The 27,180-nt window shown below is 35.3% G+C and overlaps 1 protein-coding gene across 1 annotated transcript; it reads left to right on the top strand.

Moving 5' to 3' along the window:
- The first annotated feature begins 349 nt into the window (after positions 1–349).
- Positions 350–5,937, top strand: LOC127833345 (uncharacterized). The gene is made up of 4 exons (XM_052358536.1): positions 350–1,692; positions 2,269–2,299; positions 3,503–3,562; positions 3,862–5,937. Exons 1-4 carry the CDS (start codon positions 1,684–1,686, stop codon positions 4,242–4,244), a joined length of 483 nt encoding a protein of 160 aa, XP_052214496.1. The 5' UTR covers positions 350–1,683; the 3' UTR covers positions 4,245–5,937.
- Positions 5,938–27,180: the final 21,243 nt, after the last annotated feature.

Genomic DNA, 27,180 nt, shown 5'->3' with positions numbered 1-27,180 from the left:
TTACAGATACCAGAAGCAAACATCCAATTAAAATAATTCCGTCGGCACTAGAAATTTATTTGTTACTGTGTCTGGTGTTATTTCAGGTTCGCCTGAGTGAAGCTTGTGGCCGCAATTCTGAATTGTAATTGAAGACAAACCTATATGGGCTGAGGAATTCAAACAAAAGCAATAGCTACTAATTGTATTAACCATTCAACCAGTATTAACCAGCACCATTCAACGTGAGTGTGTGTGTTGCATCCTGAAAGGTGTTTCCAAAATACAACTATGATGGATTCAACGTACTACCATCTCTCAGCGACGCGTTGTTCATCACATACAGCGTGGCGATAACATAATTTATTTGATCTCCTTCAATGGCAAAAACCGTTGTCCCTAGCAGATATTTTAATAACCAATATTCAGGGAGACCTAAAATGAGTTGCAAAGATATCAACGGTACCAAACGACGCCGATATGAAAGCAGTACATCAGAGGCTTCTCGCATGTCTACTAATACACAAATGACAGATCTCTCCTTAGGATCTTCTCAAGACGACAATAACGTCTTAATGACAGACGCGAAAGTGTCATCTCCGACACAAACAACGCTAAATTGTTTGAGTTACCAATAGTGGATAGGCAAAGTAATATGAACAATGACGCACGAGCAAAAAGGATTGCTATGCGGAAAACATATGGACAGCAGGGTAGTTTTTTCTAATGATGAAACTGATGGGCCAAGTGAAGAAACTCGAGACCATGATTATCCGTTTGAGAACGGACATCGTGAATTCATAACTAAACCCAAACCCCTATATCCAAGACAGAGGTATGCTAGTTATACCGAAGGGAGCATCAACACAGACCATCACCCGGATGAGGAACCGCTATTGCACCATAGTGTGACGGTCCCGTATCAGATGCAACCACACGAGTGCACATGTTGCGAGAGACAGCAACAATTAGCTCAACAACAATATGTGCGACAATACGACCAACAGCAAACATACACAAAGTCTCCAAGTGTGAGATCCCTACCAGACAGTTACATTCACAATGTTCGAATGAACAATCAAATGAATCCCCAAAGAAGGAATTCCGGTGTCCCGATAGACACGGTTGTCACTTTGAAAGAGACGGGTGATGGAACATATCTTCACCCGGTGTGTCGAATGCCAAACGTCCGCTCTCCAAGGAGTCATTCTTTTGATATATTGGACACTATCCCTAGCGGTGACAGTGCTGGTTCAACTTTAGAAAATAGACCATTGCCTCTAAGGCCTGTTGTTGACCCCTCTGATCAGCGTCTTAGGTGTCGCTTACTACGAACCTGTAAAAGAAAATACCCAAGCGCTTGTATTGCCTTCAGTCTCTAGCAAGGGGTCATCTGACTCCAGCAGGTCTAGGAAATGTTTGAGCTGTAACAAGTTCCTTCTCCTGGTAATTCTGAACGCTTTGTTGATCCTGGTGATCATATCTGCAGTGCCTTTCTATTTATTTGTGGTGGTTGGCGGTCAACCGATACAAGAAGGGCCACAACAAACGTCTTTACAATTCCAACAACAGCATAGGAGCCAGAATTGTATCCAATGCAGCGTCCTCACAAGGTTTTATAACATCGAAGACATTAAAACGGAATGGGCAACCGAAAACGGAACTTTGTGTTGTCTGAAGGCAGAGATCAGCATTGTGGAATTCATGTTTAAGGTAGGTTTTAGTCAAATAACAGATAGAGCCACTCGAATGAGTGATGGAGGTGTAGTGATACGTGCAATGTTTGTACTATAATCACCTGCGTATTTTGGAACATTTAGAGAACCAGCTATTGGTAAAGTCAGTTATGAACTAATGTGCACTTTGCAAGAAGACTTTCCTTTTTCTATAAATCTGGTATCAAATAAGATTACACTAAGTATGCATCATCTTCACTAAACGAATGTCACAATTTTTTTAAAAGGAAGCAAATTTTACATTATGTTGAAATCTAGTAATACATTATTGTTTCTATGAACAACGGCTTCGGTAAGATCCCAATATGATATTTCACAGAAAATGTGCTATAAGAATAATTGAACATGGTAAACGCACCTAAATCTCATCGTAGTTCAATCACTTACTTCTTTAAGATAGACGATGATTAGTTTATTTTACACGTTTATTTACAAATTGAATCACTTTGTCAATATCAAAGCATTCACATTGTATGCCTTTTAATTTACCTAAAGCTTAATATTTAAATGCCTGTTTTGTGTTATAGACATGGTTTTGCTTTTTCTGTTTTAGACGAGAATGCTGCAGACATCTGACGTTACAGGTATGTATGCATGTTACTTCTGTGCGTTTTTAACCTTAACTGTTGAAGTTTGTAATACAACAGCGTTATCCAAATTTACAATATTTATCGATAACCTACATAGCACATTTTGCCAACAATTTAAAGTTGATTATTTGTTATTGACAAATCGACACTATTTGACATAATTGTAGATCTTTTCGAATCGTCGGGTTATTTTTGTAATGAGTATGCTATTAACCGTTCTGTTTACAACAGTTAAATAAAAAAAATGCGGCATCGTTTATCTTTTGTACTTCTATATAGTCAACTTCTAGTTAATTAATTGTGAGTCTTCATTGTCAAAAAGGGTTTCCATCCTTTGTTAAATCGTGTTCGTCCAGGGAACATTCGGCACTGTTCTGTTGCTTATTCACTTCATATTAACCCATTTATGCCCAGTGAACTCTCCCATCCTTCTAAATTGGATCAATTTATTTCTAAAATTAGGGGTGTCAAGTATATTTATTTCTATATTTAGAATATTCCATAAAGAAATTCATTTAAGCAAACAGCGCAGACCCAGATGAGACGCCGCATTATGCGGCGTCTCATCTGGGTCTACGCTGTTTGCAATGTCCTATTTTCAGGACGCTAGGCATAAATGGGTTAAAGTTCCATTTCACGTACATTGTCTTAATTGCATCTGGGTTTTTTAATTGACCGTTAAAGAAGTCAAACAACTATTTTCTAAGTTGGTAAAACATTACAGAATTTTCCATATTTAAAAAAGTACAATCCATTGATTTAGCTGTTGTTAACTCTTTTCAATGACGAAATTAGGATTTCTTCACATAATTAGTTTCTTATATTATTATGATCTGCACGGCCATTTTTGTTTTATTTCAATTACACATATTATGAACAGTTAAACAATAGATATATTTGAGTTTCGCTCTGTGAAAAGGGGGTTTAATCCATGTGCTCAAAGTGTCATCCCAAATCAGCCTGTGCAGTCCGCATGGGATAATCAGAGACGACACTTTCCGCTTGTATGATATTTTTGGTTTAAAGAAAGTCTCTTCTTAGCAAAAATCTAGTTTAGACAGAAAGTGTCGTCCCTGATTAGCATGTGCGGACTGCACATGCTAATCTGGGACGACACTTTCCGCATATGCATTTAATCCCATTCTCACATAGCAATACATATTTGTAAGTGTTTTTATTTCTTTTCTGTCTTGACAGTTCCGGATGACGAGAATAATCACGGTCGTCCAATTATTCAACTCCAGTCAAGGGACTTAGGTAAAGCGAAATAGAAGTGTCACTTTTGTAGCTCCCCATACACGCTCTGTATTCTTCATGGCATAATGTTGTTTTTTTTCTTTTAAATATCTCATATATTGAAGAGTAAGTTAGTGTTGCATTTTCAAATATCTCATAAATAAAATACTAGGTAGGTGTTGAATGCAATTAAGTATAATAAACCAATCACAGTTTTGTTAATAAAGCTGTGGTTTTCGTCATCTTGTTCTCAGTTCGTACACTATTATTTAGTATAAATCAAGCAGCAAACTTCTTAATAGTATCCATTGTTCTAATAGAGGGCAGGTTTGTACGCTGGCATGCTGAGAATGGAGATCAGACCTTCAGGCGACCAGGCTTAAGATTACTCGACGATCGTAAGATAAAGTTTGAGAAAGATGGATACTTTTTCGTCTCGACCAAACTCGCGTTCAACGCCAGCGATCAGGGTATTATCCGGGCGCAATTTACTGTCATGGTCAAAGAAGAAACAGACAAATACTTTAAGCCATTTTGTGAACAAAACGAAACGCTGTCCAACCAATATGGGGGAAGGTACGTTAGCGATTGCAACTTTGTACACCATTTTACCAGCGGTAGTCTTATATACGTACAACTTGATCATGTTGAAGGGATGCAGAAAAATGACGGAAAAATCATGATATTCTATCTAGGCTTATAGTCCTCGCCGGTGGGATTAATAGTGACATAACTTGAAGCTGTCAACATGCGTATTTAAGGGTGTGTTTTTTTTACAGCCACGTTCAATGTTTAATGCACTGTATACGAACACAAGGCCTGTAGGACCTGCAATAAGGTGTTGATGTATGCAATACAAATATTGTCCCGTTGGATTGGTCTCGGAAAATAACACTTTAAATATCTACATAGTAAAGACCACACAATTGTAGGTGTACGTTAGCCTTACCGAAAAGAAGAATTAATTTCAAAAGGCAATTTTGATAGCTATTGTTGTGCCATTTCTCAGGATATGCATCTATGACGCTGTTGCGCATAAAGTTCATAAAGGGAGTCAAACATTGTGTGTGAGGTAAGAGCAGGCAAAGCACTAGCCAGTGTACATGTTCCACACAGTGACTGTTTGGTTTCTTAAGTGGTAACAGGTGTTACCATGTTGCCATGGCCACTGCCCTATTCGGCATTTAGATAATGGCGCATCCGTTGTTTAAATAAAATGGCAAAATTAAAGTGGAAACTTTGCACATACATGGATTTACTTGGATTTAAAATTGTCGGTATTTTTAAACATATGTTGTTGTCCATTCTAACGTGAACAATGTCAAATTTGTCTCAAAGACGTGATTGTGTGTAAATATGTAATATATATTATGATAAAATGCATAAGCGAACAAGTTTCAATGGAAAAGTGTGTATATGTTATGTTATATTTATATAAATTTATTATATTTTTCAATTGAAATATTGTTATATTCATGTATATTTCGGATGAAATGATGGTTAAGTATTAATTTAAGTAATTGCTCCAATATCCTATAGTTGTTTGCCCAAATATTGCAGTAAAAGGATGACAAATTATAAATTGAAGAAAAACATAATAAAGCATTTTTTTAATTGTGTTAATGCAAACAGTGATGGGTCAATATTGCTGCTTAATATTTGTCAGATTATGCTCTTAAATGCAGTTGCTCAAAACAAACACATACTTTTTGTACTCATCATTTTTTTTAATCAAGTCAGCTGTAAATTTGCTCAAATGTAGATGTTCACGTATACAACTTTACCTTTCAACACTCGCTCACCAGTCAGTTTGTGTTATATGTTAAGAAAAAACGTCCAGATATCGTCATTTAGTGCATGTTAAAATGTTTTGTACTGCTTATCTGACAGTTAATTTAGACAATTAGTGCTAAAAATGATTTAATGTATATCTGTATATGTAAATGTTAACCCATTTATGCCTAGCGTCTAGAAAAAAAGGCCTTGGCAAACAGCGTAGACCCAGATGAGACGCCGCATGATGCGGCGTCTCATCAGGGTCTGCGCTGTTTGCTTAAATGAATTTATGTAAGAAATATTCTAAATATTGAAATAAATATACTAGACATCCCTAATTTTGGAAATAAATTGATCCAGACTAGAAGGATTGGAGAGTCCACTAGGCATGAATGGGTTAATGTATATCTGTATATGTAAATGTTCACAATGAAACCCAACAAGTGGGTTAAATATTGTAGTGATCTCATGTACTGTTTACGGCAGTGACGTTTATTTGCATAATCTGCAAGGTGTGATGTTATGCAACATAATACGATTTCGCCTTTAAGAAAGATTGGTTGTGTCTGTATTGTATACGCATATACATTATTAGACATATATCATAAATGTGTAGAGTTTGAAGGACTTATTTATTATTGACCAAGCTTTATTTTTTTTGGTCATAAAGTGAAGCGCATATGCTGTTCACGTACTACTATATATATTGCGAAAATACATGTTAGCTAAAAGGATAATAGTAAATGAAATTACTTTTATTAAACATTAATGATATGTATTAACATTATATTTATTATATAATTATGTTTAATACCATATATATAATTATATTTATATTCAATATAAACAATTGCCCGCTGCATTTATCTTAAATCACTAAAAAGTGTAAGTAAAGAGTATATGAGCTGTGCTCTGTGAAAAGGGGGTTGAACGCGTGTGCGTAAAGTGTCGTCCCAGATAAGCCTGTGCAGTCTGCACGAGCTAACCAGGGACGAAACTTTCTGCTTAAACTGGATATTTGCTAAGAAGAGACTATCTGTAAACAAAAAATATCATAAAAGCAATGGATACTGTAAACACAACTACATCATTGGTTATAACGTGAATATCCTCGAAAGTTACACTCGACTAACACCTCATTGGCCTCGCTCTGGAAAAACGGGGTTTAATGCATATGCGTCAAGTGACGTCCCAGATTAGCATGTGCTGTCCATAGAGGCTATTAGTTACGCCACTTTCCGCTTTAATTCTATCGTTAGTTTAAATGATTTATCTTCGTTATAATTAATCAAGTTTTGGCGGAAAGTTACGCACATGCATTAAGCCCAGTTTTTCCAGAGCGATGCCCTAATGTGAGGATGAAAACATTCATGCTATTGGCTGGTATTTAAAACTTACTTTAAAACCACAAGTTGATTTACATAAACTAACAACTCACCATGAAGTGTACATTCGTATGCCGTTGAAACGAGCTCCTCACATATGAATGCCATAAACATAAAATTCTATTGTATTTCGTGTCATTTTCTTTTACAATTTTGTATTTATATAATCATAAATGTATTTATATAATCATAAACTGTTTGCATAAAAACGACATAACGATCAAATAGATACATTTTAAGCAAGATTAATGCTTATATAATTCGGTTGTGTATTTCCTTTTAAGATTGCGTAAGTTATAACTTACATTTTTTATTATTATATTCATGCGTTTTGCTATTGTGCTATTGTTTGTTGTTATCATGTGTCACATAATTGTATATGTACAAACTATTCATTATTGTTTGAAAACACACACTCGTTACCTGTTAAAAAGTTGTTGCATATGTTACGATTAAAACAATACACATAAAATCGTGTTTGTTCTAACTTCAACAAAAGCGTCGCTGTCTAGAGTCATATGTTAACAAAATGACAAACATGCTTTGTCATAGCTCTTTCGGCAGTACATAAACAGTAAGTCTTAAATCTATCAGAACAATATAGTAATCTTTAAGTTTTTACTTTATGACTTCTCAATACGAAATGGCATAATGACAAACGCAATCAAATGTAAACATACATAGCATTTGTATTTACAAATGACTTTACGAGCCGCGTTATGTGAAAATGGTTCTTTCGCCGTATGCTTCAATCATAGCTCCAGACTGGCTTTTGCATTAGCAAGCCACGCAGACTTTCGTGGACATGGCTACGCTGACATAAGACACACTTTCGCATGACGCGGCTCATAATGTTGTAATACCATGTCGTGTGAGTGGCAGAAGATACACTTTCGCATGACACGGCTCATAATGTTGTAAGACCATGTCGTGTTAGTTGCATAAGACACACTTTCGCATGACGCGGCTTATAATGTTTTAAGACCATGTCGTGTTAATGGCAAAAGACACACTTTCGTATGACGCGGCTCATTATGTTGTAAAACCATGTCGTGTTAATGACATAAGACACACTTTCGTATGACGCGGCTCATAATGTTGTAAGACCATGTCGTGTTAATGACATAAGACACACTTTCGTATGACGCGGCTCATAATGTTTCAAGACCATGTCGTGTTAGTTGCATAAGACACACTTTCGCATGACGCGGCTCATAATGTTTTAAGACCATGTCGTGTTAGTTGCATAAGACACACTTTCGCATGACGCGGCTCATAATGTTTTAAGACCATGTCGTGTTAGTGGCATAAGACACACTTTCGTATGACGCGGCTCATAATGTTGTAAAACCATGTCGTGTTAATGACATAAGACACACTAGCGTATGACGCGGCTCATAATGTTGTGAGACCATGTCGTGTTAATGACATAAGACACACTTTCGTATGACGCGGCTCATAGATTGCAAGACCATGTCCTGTTCATGACATACGAATAGTCTATCGCTGTTACAAATGAACTAGGGTGTACATTTTACGCGATGGGTCAACATGGCAACAAACTAACCGTAAGAACGAAAACTTAGTACGTGTCAATCAGAAAAGGAATATCTATTTCATAATTAATGTTTTCAATGATGACCAATCTCAGTGTATCATTAGGGAAAATATGTTTTCCACTTGATTTGCAAACAATTCTAATTAAACTATTAAATACAAAATTATCGCGTGCCAGCAGTCCATTTAATGTAATTTTCGAATATTATGTTACGAAAATGTTACATACGACCATCTAATAGTTGACTATCCTTCGCAATTACGTCAAATGTTGTCCGAATTTGAGCTACGTTCTTGGGAAACTTGCCTTAACCCACGTGCATAAGGTGTCGTCCAACAATATCATGTGCAGTCCGCGCAAGCTCATAAAGGGCAAACTTTCTGATTTTATGGGGTTTTAAAAAAGGAAGTCTCTTCTAAACGAAAATCCAGTTTAGGCGGGAAGTTTCGTCCCTGATTAGCTTGTGCGAACTGCGTGCGAGATGGGGTAACATACAATAATAGCATTTGCAACGATAGACATCAGTTTGACGTAATTTGCACGAGCCATGTGTTGAAGTCGTTCAAACTTCTAACAAGTATATAGTTAAAGGCATTTGCAGACTTTTTAGTGATTTTTCTGAGCTTATTTTAAATGATTAACATACACAACCTTGCCCTGAGAACGCTATTCATACTCATCTCCGCGCCTCTTCGAAATTCAATGTAAAAATATTATGAAACTAAATGATGATTCATATATGAGTTACTTGACACCGTAAGTGTAACATAAATTGACAGTATTAATGTGTTATCCGCTTTAATACTATGCGATTAACGGTCCTATCATGTCCTTCGACATTGCAGTCAAATAGCGATAAATCAAACGTGTTTACTTGGCTTAGCTTATGTCACCGCGCATTTAGGCAGTACAAGGGTATTCACCTTCCTGGATAGTGTGCAGCAGTGGCAGGGGTTTAACCCATTTATGCCTAGTGGACTGTCCTAAATGGGATCAATTTATTTCCAAAATTAGGGAGGTCTAGTATATTTATTTCTATATTTAGAATATTTCTTACAGAAATTCATTTAAGCAAACAGCGCAGACCCTGATGAGACGCCGCATCATGCGGCGTCTCATCTGGGTCTGCGCTGTTTGCCAAGGCATTTTTTTCTAGACGCTAGGCATAAATGGATTAACCAGGGACCATAATAATAATTCCATCAACCATAACATTTACGTGCATTAGTGATAGTGTGCTTTGTTGTTGTTAGTTAAGTTTAAAATTAATTATATAAGCTCGATTGCATTATAAGTACTTATAAGTACTTACTACTTATTTGAAACGCTCTCTGGTCTATTTTCTGAGCCTAAAACAGTAATTGGTGTCTTTATGGGAGATCTAAAGAACGCTCCCACAGTGGGGATCGAATCCGTGACCTCCCGGTCGCTAGGCGGACACCATTTGTGTTGCTGTTGTAGTTATATCATGTTGGCGCTATAGTGCATTAGTTTATGGGGCATTTGATTATAACTTCACGCAGGTAAAATTTACTTTTACTTTAAGAGAAATGTCACGAATGTCAACCTTAAGCCTCCAGCCGCGCTTAAACCAGGTGAAGGGATTGATATGGTGAGGCAGTGAGACGAACACCTGCAAACAGGATATGAGCCGGGCTCTGTGAAAAAGTGGTTGAATGCATGTGCGTAAAGTGTCGTCCCAGATGAGCCTGTACAGTCTGCACAGGCTTATCAGGCATGGCACTTAACGCCTAAATTTGATTTTTGCTAAGAAGAGACTTTCGTGAAACGAAACATATCATAAAAGCGGAAAGTGTCGTCCCTGATTTGCCTGCGCGGACCTCACAGACTAATCTGGGACGACACTTTACGCACATAAATTCAACCCCTTTTTCACAGAGCACGGCCCATATGTATTAACCCGCTACATTTTTGCGAAAAACCGACGTACAAACCAGCAGAGGTTCGTTCTTTGGCTTTGGTTTCCATTTCTCTGTCATATTCGACGATATGTTGATACCGAGTGCACGAGTGCTATTCATTTTTTCGATGGATTACACAGTTCACTTTCGCTCTCAAATAATTTTGAAGTCATTTTATTATACTGAAAATAAAAAAATCACACATAGTTGCTTTGTTCAAAGAAAATATGCTGTATTTAATTATTATGATATCATATTGGATATTAATTTTTGTTAAAGCTTAAATTGATGGCGTCTTTGTTTCACTTAGTTGCTATCTACAAGTGTATTTTACCATTTTGTATCACAAGGTAAGATACGTTTACAATCAAAATAAACTCTAGTAAAATTATGTAACGAAACGGCAAATTGCCTTATAGATATTTGAAATGCAGTGGGGTTACTATGAATATCGTCCGGATATGTTCACTAATATCAGAGGAGGTAATCACGTGATATTCAAGACAGCGACGTGATGGCGAGACGAGTATTTTTTGCCCTTTTTTACCCTTTATTACATGTATTAAGTAATAAAGGGTATAAAACGGCGAAATATACATGTTCTGGCATATTGCGTGATTAACCCCTCTGTATATACACTTTAAGATATGATTATCATCCGGGTAGTTTGATATTTATAATCTTCTTCGCTAGAAATGAATACTAAATTGACCAGTCAACAGCATTTGTAAACATGTTGGTGGGTATTTATATGTTTTGCTAATAACTCCGCTCAATAAACAACACATTTTTTACGTGCAGTTATTGAATGTAACACGACAGTATCAATGACTTTACAGATATGTGATTCAACTAAATATTATTTAGGCAACCTATAACATTATGACAGTTTCTTAGCAAGACTTATTTGAAAAAGGTGAAGTATGTGTATTTATTTTTCACTTTGCATTATTTTTGTAGAATAAGTTATCAAAAAACTTCGAAATTAATGGTTGATTTTATTGAGCTAGCAAAACAAAACTGGTGTGTTTTTATTGTACATGATCTTGTCTGGTCAACTATGATCGTCGATCATTGTTACAATATTTGAAAATTCAAATCTTTATTTCGCATTATAACACAGTGAATTTGCATGTTTTATTGACTTTGGAACAGTTCCTGAATGTCAAAACACAGTTCAAAGAGTATATAATATTTACTTCTCAACAAACGGAATAGTGCACCAATCCAATCCTATTCTTCGTGTTTGATGACAAAACAACATCATACTTAAATCGTGGTGTTCTTATCAATGAATGTGTTAATATCAAGATAATATATTTTGTGTATAATGACGTAATGCCCTCACTTGCGAAAGTACAAATAGTTCATAATTTCTAAATCAGACACGCTATTTGGTATTCCTCATATTTCCTGAAACCTGGCCTGTACCAGAAACAAGGTCGTACACGCTCAGAAGCCAATGTGAAATCTGTGAAGCTGGCAGTTTCAAATGCAAGCAGCGACATTCGGGGAATGTTCAAGTTATTTCGGGCATCACCATCTAGACTTGTACTTTATGTTTTTAACAAAATAAAACATGATTTATCAAGCAACATTTAATCAACGACGCGCTTACCTAAATTGCATTTTTAAACTATACAAACGCAACAAAATGCACTTCTAGTCTCGTATCTTCGTTCAATTCATCGTAATTTCATGAAGTAACATAAACACTCAAAATCAACGAAAATTTCGAACACTATTTCGAAAAAATTAATTAATACATACAAAAGCAATGCTCCTTATAGCAATCTTCAACATTTCAACGCTGGATGTGGTCTAATAATATAGATTTAACGAGAAACAAAATGCTCGTTTTTATTTATTTTTTTGTGTGGCACAATATTCTCCATTTTAATTTCCAGCAACGATATCTTTTCATACGACACACGAACACTAACATGTTACATGAACATGTGTTGAATATATTGTCCCATAAAAAAAGCTATTTGTATCTTGTTAAATCTATGTTACAAGAACACATCTATCGTTGAAAGTTTGGCTATTGCTATAAGGAACATTTATTTTGCATGTGTTTATTTCCTTTTTCCTTTTTTGAAATATGGTACGAACTTTTCGTTTATATTGTGTGCTTTTAAAGGGGCCTTTTCACAGATTTTGGCATTTTTTAACTTATTCATTAAATGCTTTATATTGATAAATGTAAACATTGGATCGTAAAAGCTCCAGTAAAAAATCAAGAATAAAATTAAAAAAAGGAAAAGAACATTGCCCGGAGCAGGTTTCGAACCAGTGACCCCTGGAGTCCTGCCAGAGTCCTGAAGTAAAAACGCTCTAGCCTACTGAGCTATTCCGCCGAGTACACATGCTTAACGTATTTTATACCTTATATAAACAATCTTCGTAGTTTCACAAAATTTAACGACAAAAACAGAACTCTCCAAATTATTCAATCGTTTCGCGTTGCAACGCTTTATAATTTTTAGGTTTTAAAATCGTCAAAAGATGCATATGATGGCTATATTAGACCATGGTAAATGTTCAGTATTACTGTTTCCTCACAAATATCATAACTAAAACGAAAATGTGCGAATCTGAAACAACTTTTTTCAATTTTGTCAATTTACCAAAGCGTGAAAAGATCCCTTTAAAACCACCAGACACAAATGGGTCATATCGCATGTTAATCATTCTGCCAAAAATACGATTTATGAAATTGACATTCTGGTCAGAGAGTTTCATTGTTTTCCTATTGATGTTTCAAATTATGCAAGACAAGCAAATTATCCGAAATATGAATAAGATTCATCGATGCTTATATATTTAATGTCATTTTTTCTGTCAAAACTAACAATTCAGGATTTGTATCGAAAGAATTCAGATAGTCAAGCTGAAACTGGATTTTTTTTAAATAACTACAACAATAATAGCCGTGAAACCACCAACCCGATATCATTTCCTGTTACTTGTATTAGACATTGGTCTGATTTGATTTTTGGTCGAGTTGACTTATTTGATAAAAGTGTGCTTTACTGTTTGGTTTTAGGGGCAATGTATGATACATTTTACTGCTTCGATAAAGTGGCCGGGGTCCTTGTATAAAGACATTTGTCTGCTTTGATATATGGTCCTGGAACCTTGTATGAAGCATCTATCTGGTTTATACAGTCTTGGGACATTTTATGCGATGTTTGTCTGCCTTAGTGTAGGGTCCAGGAACCTTTTATGAGATATGTTCGTGTTTGTATATGAACCTTGTATGAGGGATATCTCTGATATGGTGGTTGATCCAGTGACATTGCATGTTACATGTATATCTGATTTGATCGTGCTGTGGACTTGTATTGAACATTTGTCTGCAATTAATAAGAACTATTTCTGCTTTTATATGTTGTATTTGGGACCTGAATTAGACATTAGCTTTCTTCAATAGTCGGTCCTGAAGTTTGTATTTGTAAATAAACAGCATTTTTGAGTTGTAATGCACAGAAATGAAACCACCAGGTCTTCAACAAATACTGCGTATCTTTGCAATCAAACGTGGTATCTTTGTCTATAGAAAGCATACGTAAGAATAGTTAATCAGCAACGTTTATTCGTGTAAAAAAAAGCTACATTCTTGCGTACTGTTTCAAATCCAAAAGGCGTTATGCGATATAAACAGCTTGATAAAGATTCTTTCTGAACTAATGCAGACCGGGATATCAAGGATTAAACGTAAGTACTTTTTAGGTAGGGCAGTATATTCACACGCATCAGATGAGCGTGAGATGAACATAATCCCCAACAAAAAATACCGTTAAGCGTATGTGTATTATTTAATTAATATCACACGTGTAGGTTATAATGGACTTTACTGAAATATTTTGTATAAAAACACTTTGTTAAATTACAACTTCTTTGCTTGATTTTGTTTCAAAGACACATGCAAACATTTGTAAGCATTGAAGGAATTGAACAACTATCAATACAATGCAACGAATATAACGCTGCGTTGACAGTCGTGACGGTTTATATTATACATATCTTAGAGTCAAGAAGTATTTTAGAAAACATGCGCGTTTGTTTGTAAACAATGCCCTAAACACCAGAGGGGATAAGCTAAGCGTTATGTTCTGAAATCATGAAAACAATTTGCTACTTAGTGACCTTATCAGGCTTTTTAAATCTCGTTTTCGTTAGAATTATTTGTCTGTGCTTTATGTATACTAATATAATATTATACAGTCAAAATAAACAAGCAACTCTCAAGCACAATAGCCAAAAGCACGAAAGAATATCCATTAGTTGATCTTCCATGTATCGATATTTCTCGACCATTTTCGATACCAAGAATTAAGAAACGCGTGTTTTTTTAATTCAGATTAGAGAACAGAACATCAAAATACGTTTTAACGTGTATCTTTATGTCAATTATCATCAGTATGCTATAAGGTCCTGTTATGAAAGGAACAATATATATTTTTCTATACGATACATTTATGTGTTCTAATTGTATGGTAGGATTTCAGGTATTCGTGAATCTATTATGTACATTTACTGTTATTATCCCCACGCTTTTCGGAGAACAAGTGGGAATTATGTGGTCCGCCGTTCGTCCTTCCTGGCCACTATCTCCTACTTCACTATTAGCTCTACAACCTTGAAACTTGCACACATGGTAGCTATGAGCATATGTGCGATGGTGCACTTTTTGAAATTTTCATCCAACCCCTGGGTCAAAAGTTATGGGGGTTGAGGTGGGGCCCGGTCAGAGATTTTCCTGCGACCGCGATTCGCAAAAGGCTCATAACTACTGTGCCCCTTCAGATATCGCTTTCATATTTGGTATGCAGGTGTAAACACATTTAAATGCGCATACAACTTTTCACCCCTGTGATCTTGACCTTGAACTTTAGGTTAGCGTTCAGGTTTCCAAATCCGCGACCTCTATTCGAAAAAGACAAATAACTACTGTGTCCCTTCAGATATTGCTTTCATATTTGGTATCCATGTGTATCTAGACAACACCTATCCATGCGCATAAAATTGTTGACTCCTGTGACCTTGACCTTGAACTTGAGGCCAGCGTTCAGGTTTCGATATCTGCGACCGCGATTCGAAAAAGGCTCATACCTACTGTGTCTCTTTAAATATTGCTTTCATATTTGGTATGCAAGTGTATCTGGACATCACATTTGCATGAGCATAATTTTTTTTTACCACTGTGACCTTGACCTTGAACTTCAGATCAGCTTTCAGTTTTCAAAATTTGCGACCGCGATTTCAAAAAGGCTCATACATACTGTGTCCCTTCAGATATAGCGTTCATTTAGTACACATGTGTATTCGGACAACACCTTTTCATGCGCATTAAATTTTTGAACTTGGGGTCCGTGTTCAGGTTTCGAAATCTGCGAATTGGATTTAAAAAAAAGCTCATAACGTCTGTGTACCTTCAGATATTGCTTTCATTTTTGTTACGCATGTGTATCTGGACAGGACCTTTCCATGCGCATAAAATTTTTGACACCTGTGACCTTGACCTTGAACTTAGGGTCCGCGTTTAGATTTTGAAATCTATTTTCTGGTTATCTCAGCCGTCTGTACGTCCGTCCTGGCCACTATCTCCTCCTACACAATTAGCACTAGAACCTTGAAACTTGCACACATGGGAGCTATGAGCATATGTGCGACAGTACACTTTTTGGAATTTTGATCTGACCCCTGGATCAAAAGTTATGGGGGTTGGAATGGGGCCGGGTCAGAGATTTTCACTCATTGTTTTAGGTTATTTTACATTAACTTCTTAATTTCTACACGGATTTACTACAAATTGATACTGAACATCTCTTATGACAATACGGTTAATCTCAACTATGCATGGTCCCTTTACCAACCCTGGGGCGCCCCTGCGTCAAACATGCGGCGTTGGGATACGCGTCGGCCTCTGTCGCGCCATTTCTAGTTTGTCTATGTTTTGACATAATAAAAGTAAACATATTACCAAATCGCATGAACTAATTGATAGTATTATCTTTCCGCATTAGTGAATGTTTTCGCAAAATGTGAGTTAACATGGGTTTAGTATTAGTTCGTCCAATATAGTTATATAATGTATCATTGACTGTCGTCGCTAACTGAAATTTATTGAATTGTTCAGTTCGAAAGCTATTCTTATCATGTTCCATGAACTACAGGACGATTTAATAAGCTTACTTTCGGAAGACATTAGGGTTCATCCACGCGAAAACGCTTGCAGCTGCTACCGCAAATATTACCGACGTGAATGCAAATGTTGTATGAAGTATTGTCCGTTAGACTTATATCAGAACAATTTCTGCAAAAATTCGGGTATTTGTAGTTTGGGAGTCAAAACAGTATGGGATTAAAGAGACCTTTTTACGTTTTGGTAAATTTACTCACAAAAATGTTTTAATTCGCAAATATTTGTTGTAGTTATGAAATTTGTTAGAAAACAGTAATACTGAACATTTACCATGCTCTAAAATATTTATTATAGGCATCTTTTGACGATTTAAAAAACCTGGAAATTATAAAGCTTTGCAACGCGAAACGACTGAATAATTTGGAGAGTTCTGTTGTTGTCGTTTTATTTTGTGACACTACGAGGATTGCTTATAGAAAGTAAAAAAACATCATTTATTGTATGAGCACGGATGGCCGAATGGTAAAAGCGTTAGACTTTTACTCCAGTGGTCAGTGGTACGAGCCCAGTTCAGAGTTACTAGTTTTATTTCTTTAGTTGTATTTTTTTTCACTGGAGCTTTTTAGATCCGATGTTTACATTTATTAATGTAAAGCATTTAACGACAAACTGAAATATCTGCGAAAATCTGTGAAAAAGTCACTTTAAGCACGAATTTCGAATAGATGAGTGGTGACTTCATGTCGTATGCTGTTTGAAACTCTGCAGTAAAAAATGTTGCATTTACAGCATTTTTTCATAATAAAAGGTATATTTTGTTGACTGTACAACTAAGCATATGCATGCACTATTCCTTTGTTGTAAGTCCATTCTTAACTATTGTCAGAAAATCATTATTTACTATTGTCAGCAAATTGATTGGAGTTTGCGGCGCAACGTTGTATCTAAGCGTGCATTGGCTTATACATCTGAAGCAATCTCATGCTGTTATATGCAAAAACATAATTTGTTTACAGTGGTTATCTATAGCAACTTGCATGTGTGCCCTACGTTACTGTATAGATATATTTTATTCTTAAAATGTGATACCTGTTTTTTTAAGTTTTTCGAGTTTTTCTTTGAAAGACAAAAGTGTATGCTCCCTTTTAGTTCGCTGACAGACGCAAGGGTTTCACTCAATAAATCAGCAAGTAATATAGTTCAAATACAATATCTATATGAATCATCGAGCATTGTACGCATTTAGAACGCTCGTTGATATTCTTATTCCAGAATAATAAAAAACTACACATGGATCATTTTGATATTAGAGCAATTAACATGGGACGCATGTTTACACCTTATAATCTCTGCATGCCCATTCTTATTTATGAGCCGTGCTCTGTCAAAAGGGGTTTAATGCATGTGCGTAAAGTGTCGTCCAATATCTAATGCTAATCAGGGAAGATACTTTCTGCCTAAACTTGATTTTTGATAAGAAGAGACTTTCTTGAAACAAAAAAATATCTTAAAAGCGGAAAAGGTTCTTCCCTGATTAGCCTGTGCGGACTGCACATGCTAATCCGGGACGACGCTTTACGCACATGCATTAAACCCCTTTTCACAGAGCACGGCCCATTTGTAAACGCTTTTCATGACCAATCATTTATAAGGTTACAAGCTTTAAACATATTGCAATGGCTAAGTTTAACAACGAACTCGTGAGATCTTTTCTGTGTTCGTTTATTTCTTGTAACAGATATAGGATTTTGTATTAAAAGCCAACATTATAGTTTCAATTTACAAATTAATACTACGAAGCGATGTATGGTATTCCAGTGAAAAATGACATTTTCGGGGTGAAAATATAAATGCAAAAAATAACGTCAACCATATAAACGTAAGTAACGATAAAATGACATGTTAATTGTTGGCGCCAAAGCGAATACAAGTTGACTTAATAAAGGGAAACCCAATAAATAAAGCAATCCATTTTCACAGAGTGTATTTATGTTTTGAAAGAAGGTTTAATATCGTTGACGTTGTGAATGCCAATGTCGCATAATGTGGCATATTGAATAACATATCCATGTTCATCATATTGGATTACATATCCATGTTCACCATATGGGATTACATATCCATGTTCACCATATTAGATTACATATCCATGTTCACCATATTGGATTACATATCCATGTTCATCATATTGGATTACATATCGATGTTCACCATATTTGATTACATATCCATGTTCACCATATTGGATTACATATCCATGTTCACCATCTTAGATTACATATCCATTTTCACCATATTGGATTACATATCCATGTTCACCATATTGGATTACATATCCATGTTCATCATATTGGATTACATATCGATGTTCACCATATTTGATTACATATCCATGTTCACCATATTGGATTACATATCCATGTTCACCATATTAGATTACATATCCATGGTCACCATATTTGATTACATATCCATGTTCACCATATTGGATTACATATCCATGTTCACCATATTAGATTACATATCCATGTTCACCATATTGGATTACATATCCATGTTCATCATATTGGATAACATATCGATGTTCACCATATTGGATTACATATCCATGTTCACCATATTGGATTACATATCCATGTTCACCATATTAGATTACATATCCATGTTCACCATATTGGATTACATATCCATGCTCATCATATTGGATTACATATCCATGTTCATCATATTGGATTACATATCGATGTTCACCATATTGGATTACATATCCATGTTCACCATATTGGATTACATATCCATGTTCATCATATTGGATTACATATCCATGTTCACCATATTGGATTACATATCCATGGTCACCATATTGGATTACATATCCATGTTCACCATATTGGATTACATATCGATGTTCACCATATTGGATTACATATCCATGTTCATCATATTGGATTACATATCGATGTTCACCATATTGGATTACATATCCATGTCCACCATATTGGATTACATATCCATGTTCACAGGCGCTAAATTTGAAGTTTATTTTTAATTTGTATGGTTTAAGTTCCTTATATAGAAAATATGTAATATATCAGGCGAGGCTTAGAATAATATAACGGCGAGGCTTGCCGAGCCGTTATTTTATTCGTGCCGAGCCTGATATATTACAAAACGATAGGGCAGTAACCTGTTTTTCTGTTTATCATACCACACTTTCCTAAAAATCTGCAAAACAGTCCATTTTTGATATTTAAAATGTACGCTGATTTTGCTGATCCGGCTTTTACACGTTGACATACATGTAGCAACGGCGTTCTAAAAGACGACACGAATAATCGCTTAGTTTAAACATCGCAGTGTTTTCACTACGAATGGGAAGAGTACACCCGCTTTAATTATAAACGTCTTGAATTGGATATCAGGAATGGATAGCAACGACAAATTTAATCGAAGAACACACATCACCGAATAGTTTGGAGACGCCATTTTGGAGATGTGTATTGAAATTGACATTTTATGATAGTGTCAACATTGACATAAGCGCGTTAAATCGTTTGTTTAAATAGTTGAATATTAGCATTCAGTTACCATTTGTCTTGACTTTATGTGCAACACTAACACTTGCGAGTGCAACGACTATATCGATATTTAAGACTAATTGTCCCATTGATGACGTCATTTAACTTTTGTAGTGCGGGCTGTGGTGATTTTTAAAAAATAAACGTTTTTGTGATTCATGACTTTAAACTAGAATAAAATATGTACGTTCTTGGTATCAAATTGTTTGTTTTGTTGAACCTGATTCATGTTGATAGAAATAGTTGACTTTATTGCAAATCCCACGTTACTCCAAACTTTGACTGATATAAAAACTTCCTGTTGACCATGATATATAAAATATATCAGGCAACGTTATATCAGGCAGATATCAATGCGTAGGTTTGATAAATAGATCAGATCAGGTGCGCATTAAATTAAATATCTTCTTTATAGGGATGCTACCTTGCATCTTCATAAGCGTTTTCATGAGATACTCAATATGCCAAAACGGTCCATCATTAAATTACAGCTAATTAACATACCGTTCGCTTAATATGGTGGATATGTGTTGTATAAAATGTCAACATAATATATTCCATTGTTTTTGTTTTAATTAGTCAAATGTTCATGTAAATTTGGGTCTCGTTAATTCGCATTTAGTTTCTTCTCGTTTGTTAAGAATGTTTTATCAAGTAGACACTTGCGGTAAGTTTTGCAAAATATGTTTGTATATATATATATATATCTAGATTTATGTTTGGGAATCAATGTCAGCTTTTATATGTCAGGATAAGAATAAACGTTGAATAGTTTCTGCTCATTTTAAAAATGAACGTAACATATTTTTATTAAGATATCGTATATATTTTGCCGCTTTTTGGCGTAAAATGAGTACCCATTTTTACGCTTTATGTATCTTTAATCTGTGTTCTGTTTTAACTCACGGACTTCATAACACAGAAGACGGCCCGACATATATTTTTAACGCTTATACAACAGCATGTCGCCCTAATACTTAAATATACAACGTATTTTCTGTCACGGGAATAGGTATACCAACGTCACATTATATAACATATAATAGTCAATTAGGAATACAAAAATTCTTTTTAAACAAACTCGATAGCAAACACGCGTAAGATAATCGAGGAAGTAACGAAATGAATCCAACAGAAAAATTCAGGATTGTATTTCTTATAACTATAGCTTCTTTGATATATTATTTTACTTGAAATTACATTTTTTCACATGAAACTATTAACTTCTGAAATGTCCTTATACATATCGAAACTACAACGTCATCGTCGCACAAGGATGCAGTGTACTAGGTACACAGTTGGCGTAATCAGACAATGTGGCGCCGGGAGACAAACTCGTCTTTTATATCGTGAACTATCCCACGGATTTCAATCAATACGTCTTAGTTGACATTTTCAGAAAAAAAAATCCTGGTGCATAAGCATTAAATAGTTGTGCATGTGTGTATATTGCAGCGATGAGAGTTCTACGGCAACCTTTAATATGTGATTTAAGCTCATCTTCCCACAGTAACCATTTTTTCCAGCAGCAAATACTACATACATAATAATTGTTTGAACTTTGAAATATTGACAGACAAATTGATTATTATTCACCATAACACGTCATTACTAGGAAAACAAATTTACCAAACTCAGTTCATTAACTGTGTTTATCATACACACGTTATTTCTCAGTATGTAAGTTCCCACTTTGTTGACCATACACTTGTTATTTTTAACTGTGTTTACTGTGGACACGGTATTTCCCACGATGTTTACCATACAAGCGTCAATTTCATTTGTGTTTATCGTACAAACGTTATTAGCCATTGCGTTTACCATACAAACGTTATTTTCCATTGTGCGTACAATACAAACGTTATTTTCCATTATGTTTACCGTACAACGTAACTTTTCATTGTGTTTACTATACACACGTTAATTTCTATTATGTTTACCATACACACGTTATTTTCAATTGCATTTACCATACAAACGTTATTTCCTATTAGGTTTACCATACATAAGCCTTTTTCCATTTTAATAAGGATGCTCAATGACGTACTGAAACAGTGTATATATCTATACAGCATCATTATTATACAAAGAAAAATTAAATACCGAATGCAAGCTTATTTCGCAAAATGAAAACTTATCATGGAATGCAAAACAAAGTTAATGGTCAGCATTGAAAATTAGGGTACGTCGGGCAGGTTTGTGCAAGCAAACAACTTGATGACCTGTGTGCGTTGCACTCGCAACATCATACGCGGTCATCCACGCGTCATTGATTTTTAAAACAAGCTTTAAATTAGTAAAGATCAACACACATACTATCAAACTAATCATTAAAATAAGCCATGCTGTGTGAAATGGAGTTTGATGCATGTGCGTGAAGTTTCGTCCCAGATTAGCCTGCGCAGTCCACACAGGCTAATCAGGGACGACACTTTCCGCCTAAACTTCATTTTGCTAAGAAAAAATTGTCTTTAAACAGAAATTACCATGAAAGCGGAAAGTGTCGTCTCTGATTAGCATATGCAGACTGCACATGCAAATAATCTTTGACGACTTTTTACGCAAATGCATTAAACCCCATTTTCACAGAGCGCGGCTCATACATTTTCCAACAAATTAATGTCATTTTCTCATACAACTAACGCACTAGCCAAAACAGACAATTTTTAGTTTCCGTACATTCTTTGATAATGCAAGACTAAGCCCAATAAGGAATTTCAATCACCCGAGGTCAAAGGATCAGGCTTTCAGTATCATATGTGCGAAACTTTGGAATAGTTATCCGACCAGTGTGCCTGATATTGGCAAACTTCAGTTTTCAAGGCTGCAATCAAGATAAAATTAACTAAAAGCAAAACGCTTAGCACTTCTATAGTTCATTTAAGTACTGTTTGGCTTAAACCAAGATTGACACTCAAACACCTTTGCGGTTCTACAATGTCCACACTTCTTCGAAATTCAATCCAAACTTAATATAAAACACGATAATGATTCATATCTGGCAAACATCGTACATTTGACATAATTTGACAGTATAAATATTCTTTGCGGTTTTATACTTTGGCAGCTTTCCAATATCGTTAAAACAATCTTGGTTTATTCGGCTTTTCATGTTTCATCCCGTGAGATATTTATAAACATAAACGGGGTATTCTCCTTCTTGGGTTAAAACTTGTTCCTGGTTGCAGCACTGGCATGGTTCAAGCAGGGACATTGGTAATACATATATGTATTGTTTTTAATATGTTTTGACATAACGGTATTGAACGTTGCTGTTGTTGTAGGTATCAATACCATAGCCACCACTAAAACGTATTTGAATCCGACATTTGTGAGTTCGTATTGGTTAAAGTGTAGATCCACAAATATATAAAAACACGAAATAAAAAAATGGCCAATAAAATCCCTATGTATATAACACATCCATACAAGATACTTTTCAACTTATTATTATCGATGTTTTGTCGTTTCTTATTTAATAGGAATTATTTCCTTTTTCCATTCGAATACATGTACTGTTCATTTTAATATCAAGTGCAAACGTATACACACCGATTTTTCTCTGAAGTAAATTCACCCAGTCGATGCATTTGCATGAACATAGTCGGATCCCAATAGCAGTGCATTCCCACATTAACTGAAGAATGCATCCACAATTACGCAAACAGTATATTTCTCTCAAATAAATCATACACAATGTAACTAACTTAAAGGTTATTAGGTACATTACTTTTTAGGGATTAAGGGGTATGGCGCTGTTATCAAACTTCAACATCAAAATGCAGATGACACATGTGGTCGGATTTGGCAAGGAAATGACTAAGACAAGATTCTGAAAGAATGATATGCGTTGACTGCACTGTCGCGTTTTTTCTGAAAACAAATTAAGCAGAATTTACTTCAGTTGCCTTCAATCTGTTCTATTGATGTTAGTTAATACAGAATAATGGCTAAAATCACTGGGTAACAAAACGCTATGTTTGATATTGGTTGTTTGTTTTTGTTGATTTAAACGTTTTTTGAATAGGAATTTTATTTTCAAAAGTTCGAACCATAAATTTCCCCTAATTATAGGTGCAGCATTAGTTCGTTGGAAAAAATATAGGGAAAAAACAATCCGCATTTATTATCAGAACCAATATGTTCGAACCAATAACAATCTTACATTATATGTAAACAAATCCTTTAAACTTAAAAACGTGTTTAATCTTTATTGTGATTATACTTAGACAATCAGAACACATTCGTTTTATACTTAGACAATTAGAACACATTCGTACATAACCATTTTATGTAGATTTTTCATGATAACAAGGATAGACCTCTCGCTTATATTTTGTTTGTTAATAAAAATGTACTATACTTTTATACAACTTACTAGTTACTTGACCACTCGTTTGTTATATACATTACATTTATGTGCATGGACAATTGTAAATTGTATAAACAATAAACTGTTATAAAACTGTTTATCAGAAAAGAAAATTATGTTGCCCTCCGTCAGTAGTTTGTTGAAGGCGACTGACCGTTTACCTATACAATACGGGACTGTTCATTTTACACGACATTAAAAATAAACAATCATGCAGCAGTCGGGCCAACGCATCGGAACAACCAATGCAAGGCGTGAGGTTTAAACCTTTACCGCTTTGATATGTATTTTGACGGGTGTGTAGTCCCTTAGAAAATTAAATTTAATAAAAGACCTTTCTTACTAGATTCAAATTTTAAAGGCTTCAAGTCCTACCCTTAGATACTGATCAGCAGCAATCAGCATAAAACCTGAATAGACTGTGAGTTACTCGCAGGATGTACTGGTTTTATGCTGTTTGCACATAGCCATTTTCACTTTGCCTCTGAGTGTGAAAGGGTTAAACCAGTTGATAGACAAACAACATCTTGTTTGGTACTGACAATAAGAGGAATAAGCGATTTCACAAAATGTCAAAAAAGTAATAATACGAAATTATTCAAACCTTGCGTGTTTTAACACTTTATAATTGTACAATATTGCATATGATTATAACTTCTTACCAGAATATATGTTCAGCTTTTTCCTACGTCATTGGTATTTTTGCGACCTGATGTGAAGTGTTTTTAATTGTGTGACGATGAGAACTACTTCCGACGCTGCCCGAAGATAACCTCGCGTTCGCCCGTAAATGTTCGGATATCGTCGCGGTAAATTCACATAAAATATGTTGTAAGACACAAAAATAAAAATCGTTAAATCTATGTAACCAGACCAAATCTTGCGTTCAAATTTCGGCTATTCCTATAGGGAACTCTGATGTTTTATATGATAACTTTATTTTTTGAAATATTTTACGAAATATTCATTGATTATGAGTATTTATGGGACTTTATATCGAATTAATATTATAATTTGTTTCATCGCATCTTAAGGGATTTAAAAATAGAAGCCAAGAACATATACAATTAAGGAATTAGAACAATACGTAAAAATCAACTGTGTCATTGCTATTGAATGCAGAAAATAATTTATATTAAGAATTCTGCAAATATGCAATCAATCCAAACATCAGAGTTTAAATCAAGAAGCTTTCAAGTAATGCGAACAGTAGTTTGCAAGTCTGTGCAAAATTGCACAACATACGCGCGCTTCGACATGGTTCGGCAACGCGTTACCATCTTGAAATATTTATTTTCAGTTTTCTTTGTTGTTGTTTACCCATTTGTGCCTAGCGTCTCGCAAAAGGCCTTGGCAAACAGCGTAGCTCCAGATGAGACGCCGCATGATGCGGCTTCTCATCCGGGTCTGCGCTGTTTGCTTAAAGGAATTTCTGTAAGAAATATTATAAATATAGAAATAAATATGAAAGACATCTTTAATTTTGGAAATAATTTGATCCAATTTAGATGGATGGGTGAGTTCACTCGGGATAAATGGGTTAATTAAACGACCTGTTTGGGGTTTCACTGTGTGTCTCTCGAGCGGAAAATAAATTGCATATTGTTACTTGTCACGCATATAACTGTAATGATATGGCTGTACTTAAACAAGGTGTGTAGCGTTTCGGGTACAGGATAGATAAATATGTGTCTTGCTCTTATAAAACTGGGCATAATGCATGTTCGTAAAGTGTCGTCCCAGATTAGTCTGTGCAGTCCGCACATGCTAATCGGGGACGACACTTTCCGCTTTAATCGTATTTTTCGTTTAAAGGAAGTCCCTTTTTACCGAAAATCTAGTACAAACGGAAAGTGTCGGCCTTGATTAGCCTGTGCGAACTGCACAGGCTAATCTGGGACGACACTTTACCAACATGCATTATGCCCAGTTATATCAGAAAAAGACACAAACAAAAATATTATGATAATGATGATAATAACTGTTCGGATGATGATTATGATGCAAGCGATGATGATTATGATGCAAGCGATGATGATTATGATGCAAGCGATGATGATTATGATGCAAGCGATGATGATTATGATGCAAGCGATGATGATTATGATGCAAGCGATGATGATTATGATGAGGAGGAACATAATGATCATCATATGTACTAATTGTAAAAGATTCAGATAACAAAACAAACATCACAATTACACCATGATGATGAGGAGGAGGACACTACGACAGTGATGATACTAAATAATGTTGATAATGGCCATGGCCTTGATTATCATATTTTTGGTAATAACAATTGACTGATAATTATCCCATTTATGCCTAGCGTTTAGAAAAAGGCCTTTGCAAACAGCGTAGACCCAGATAAGACGCCGCGGCTCTTTTAGGATCTTTTGTGACTTTTATGATTGTTTTGGAGAAAATATGTACCCTTTGAAATCTGCTAGCAGTTTTCATTCACAAAAAAGATGTTCTAAGCTGTAAGGAGGACAGTGTATGCACCAAGATGTCTTTCTGTCAGCACTTTAATTGAGTGGTCAAAACACATAAGAAGCTTCGTACTGTTATTGTGAAATGGAATAGAGTTAACCCATTTATGCCTTATGGACTCTCCCATCTTTCTAAATTGGATCAATTTATTTCCAAAATTAGGGATTTCTAGTATATTTATTTCTATATTTGGAATATTTCTTATAGAAATTCCTTTTAGCAAACAGCGCAGACCCTGATGAGACGCCGCATCATGCAGCGTCTCATCTGGGTCTACGCTGTTTGTCAAGACCTTTATTTCTAGACGCTAGGCATAAATGGGTTAATAAACTTATACAATGCGCTCAGAATATTGGAGAAATATTTAAGCACCGATGATTGTAATTGATACTGATTCAGCACTC

The sequence above is a fragment of the Dreissena polymorpha genome, chromosome 6 (assembly GCF_020536995.1).
Source record: "Dreissena polymorpha isolate Duluth1 chromosome 6, UMN_Dpol_1.0, whole genome shotgun sequence".
NCBI classification, from domain to species: domain Eukaryota; kingdom Metazoa; phylum Mollusca; class Bivalvia; order Myida; family Dreissenidae; genus Dreissena; species Dreissena polymorpha.
Note: the sequence above shows the minus strand (reverse complement) of the source record. Positions and strands in the feature narration are given on the sequence as shown.

Excerpts from the sequence above, each read along its gene's own strand:
- LOC127833345 (XM_052358536.1), top strand. Across the intron at positions 2,300-3,502 it reads GCAGACATCTGACGTTACAG|TTCCGGATGACGAGAATAAT; the intron begins GTATGTATGCAT and ends CTGTCTTGACAG. Across the intron at positions 3,563-3,861 it reads ACTCCAGTCAAGGGACTTAG|AGGGCAGGTTTGTACGCTGG; the intron begins GTAAAGCGAAAT and ends TTGTTCTAATAG.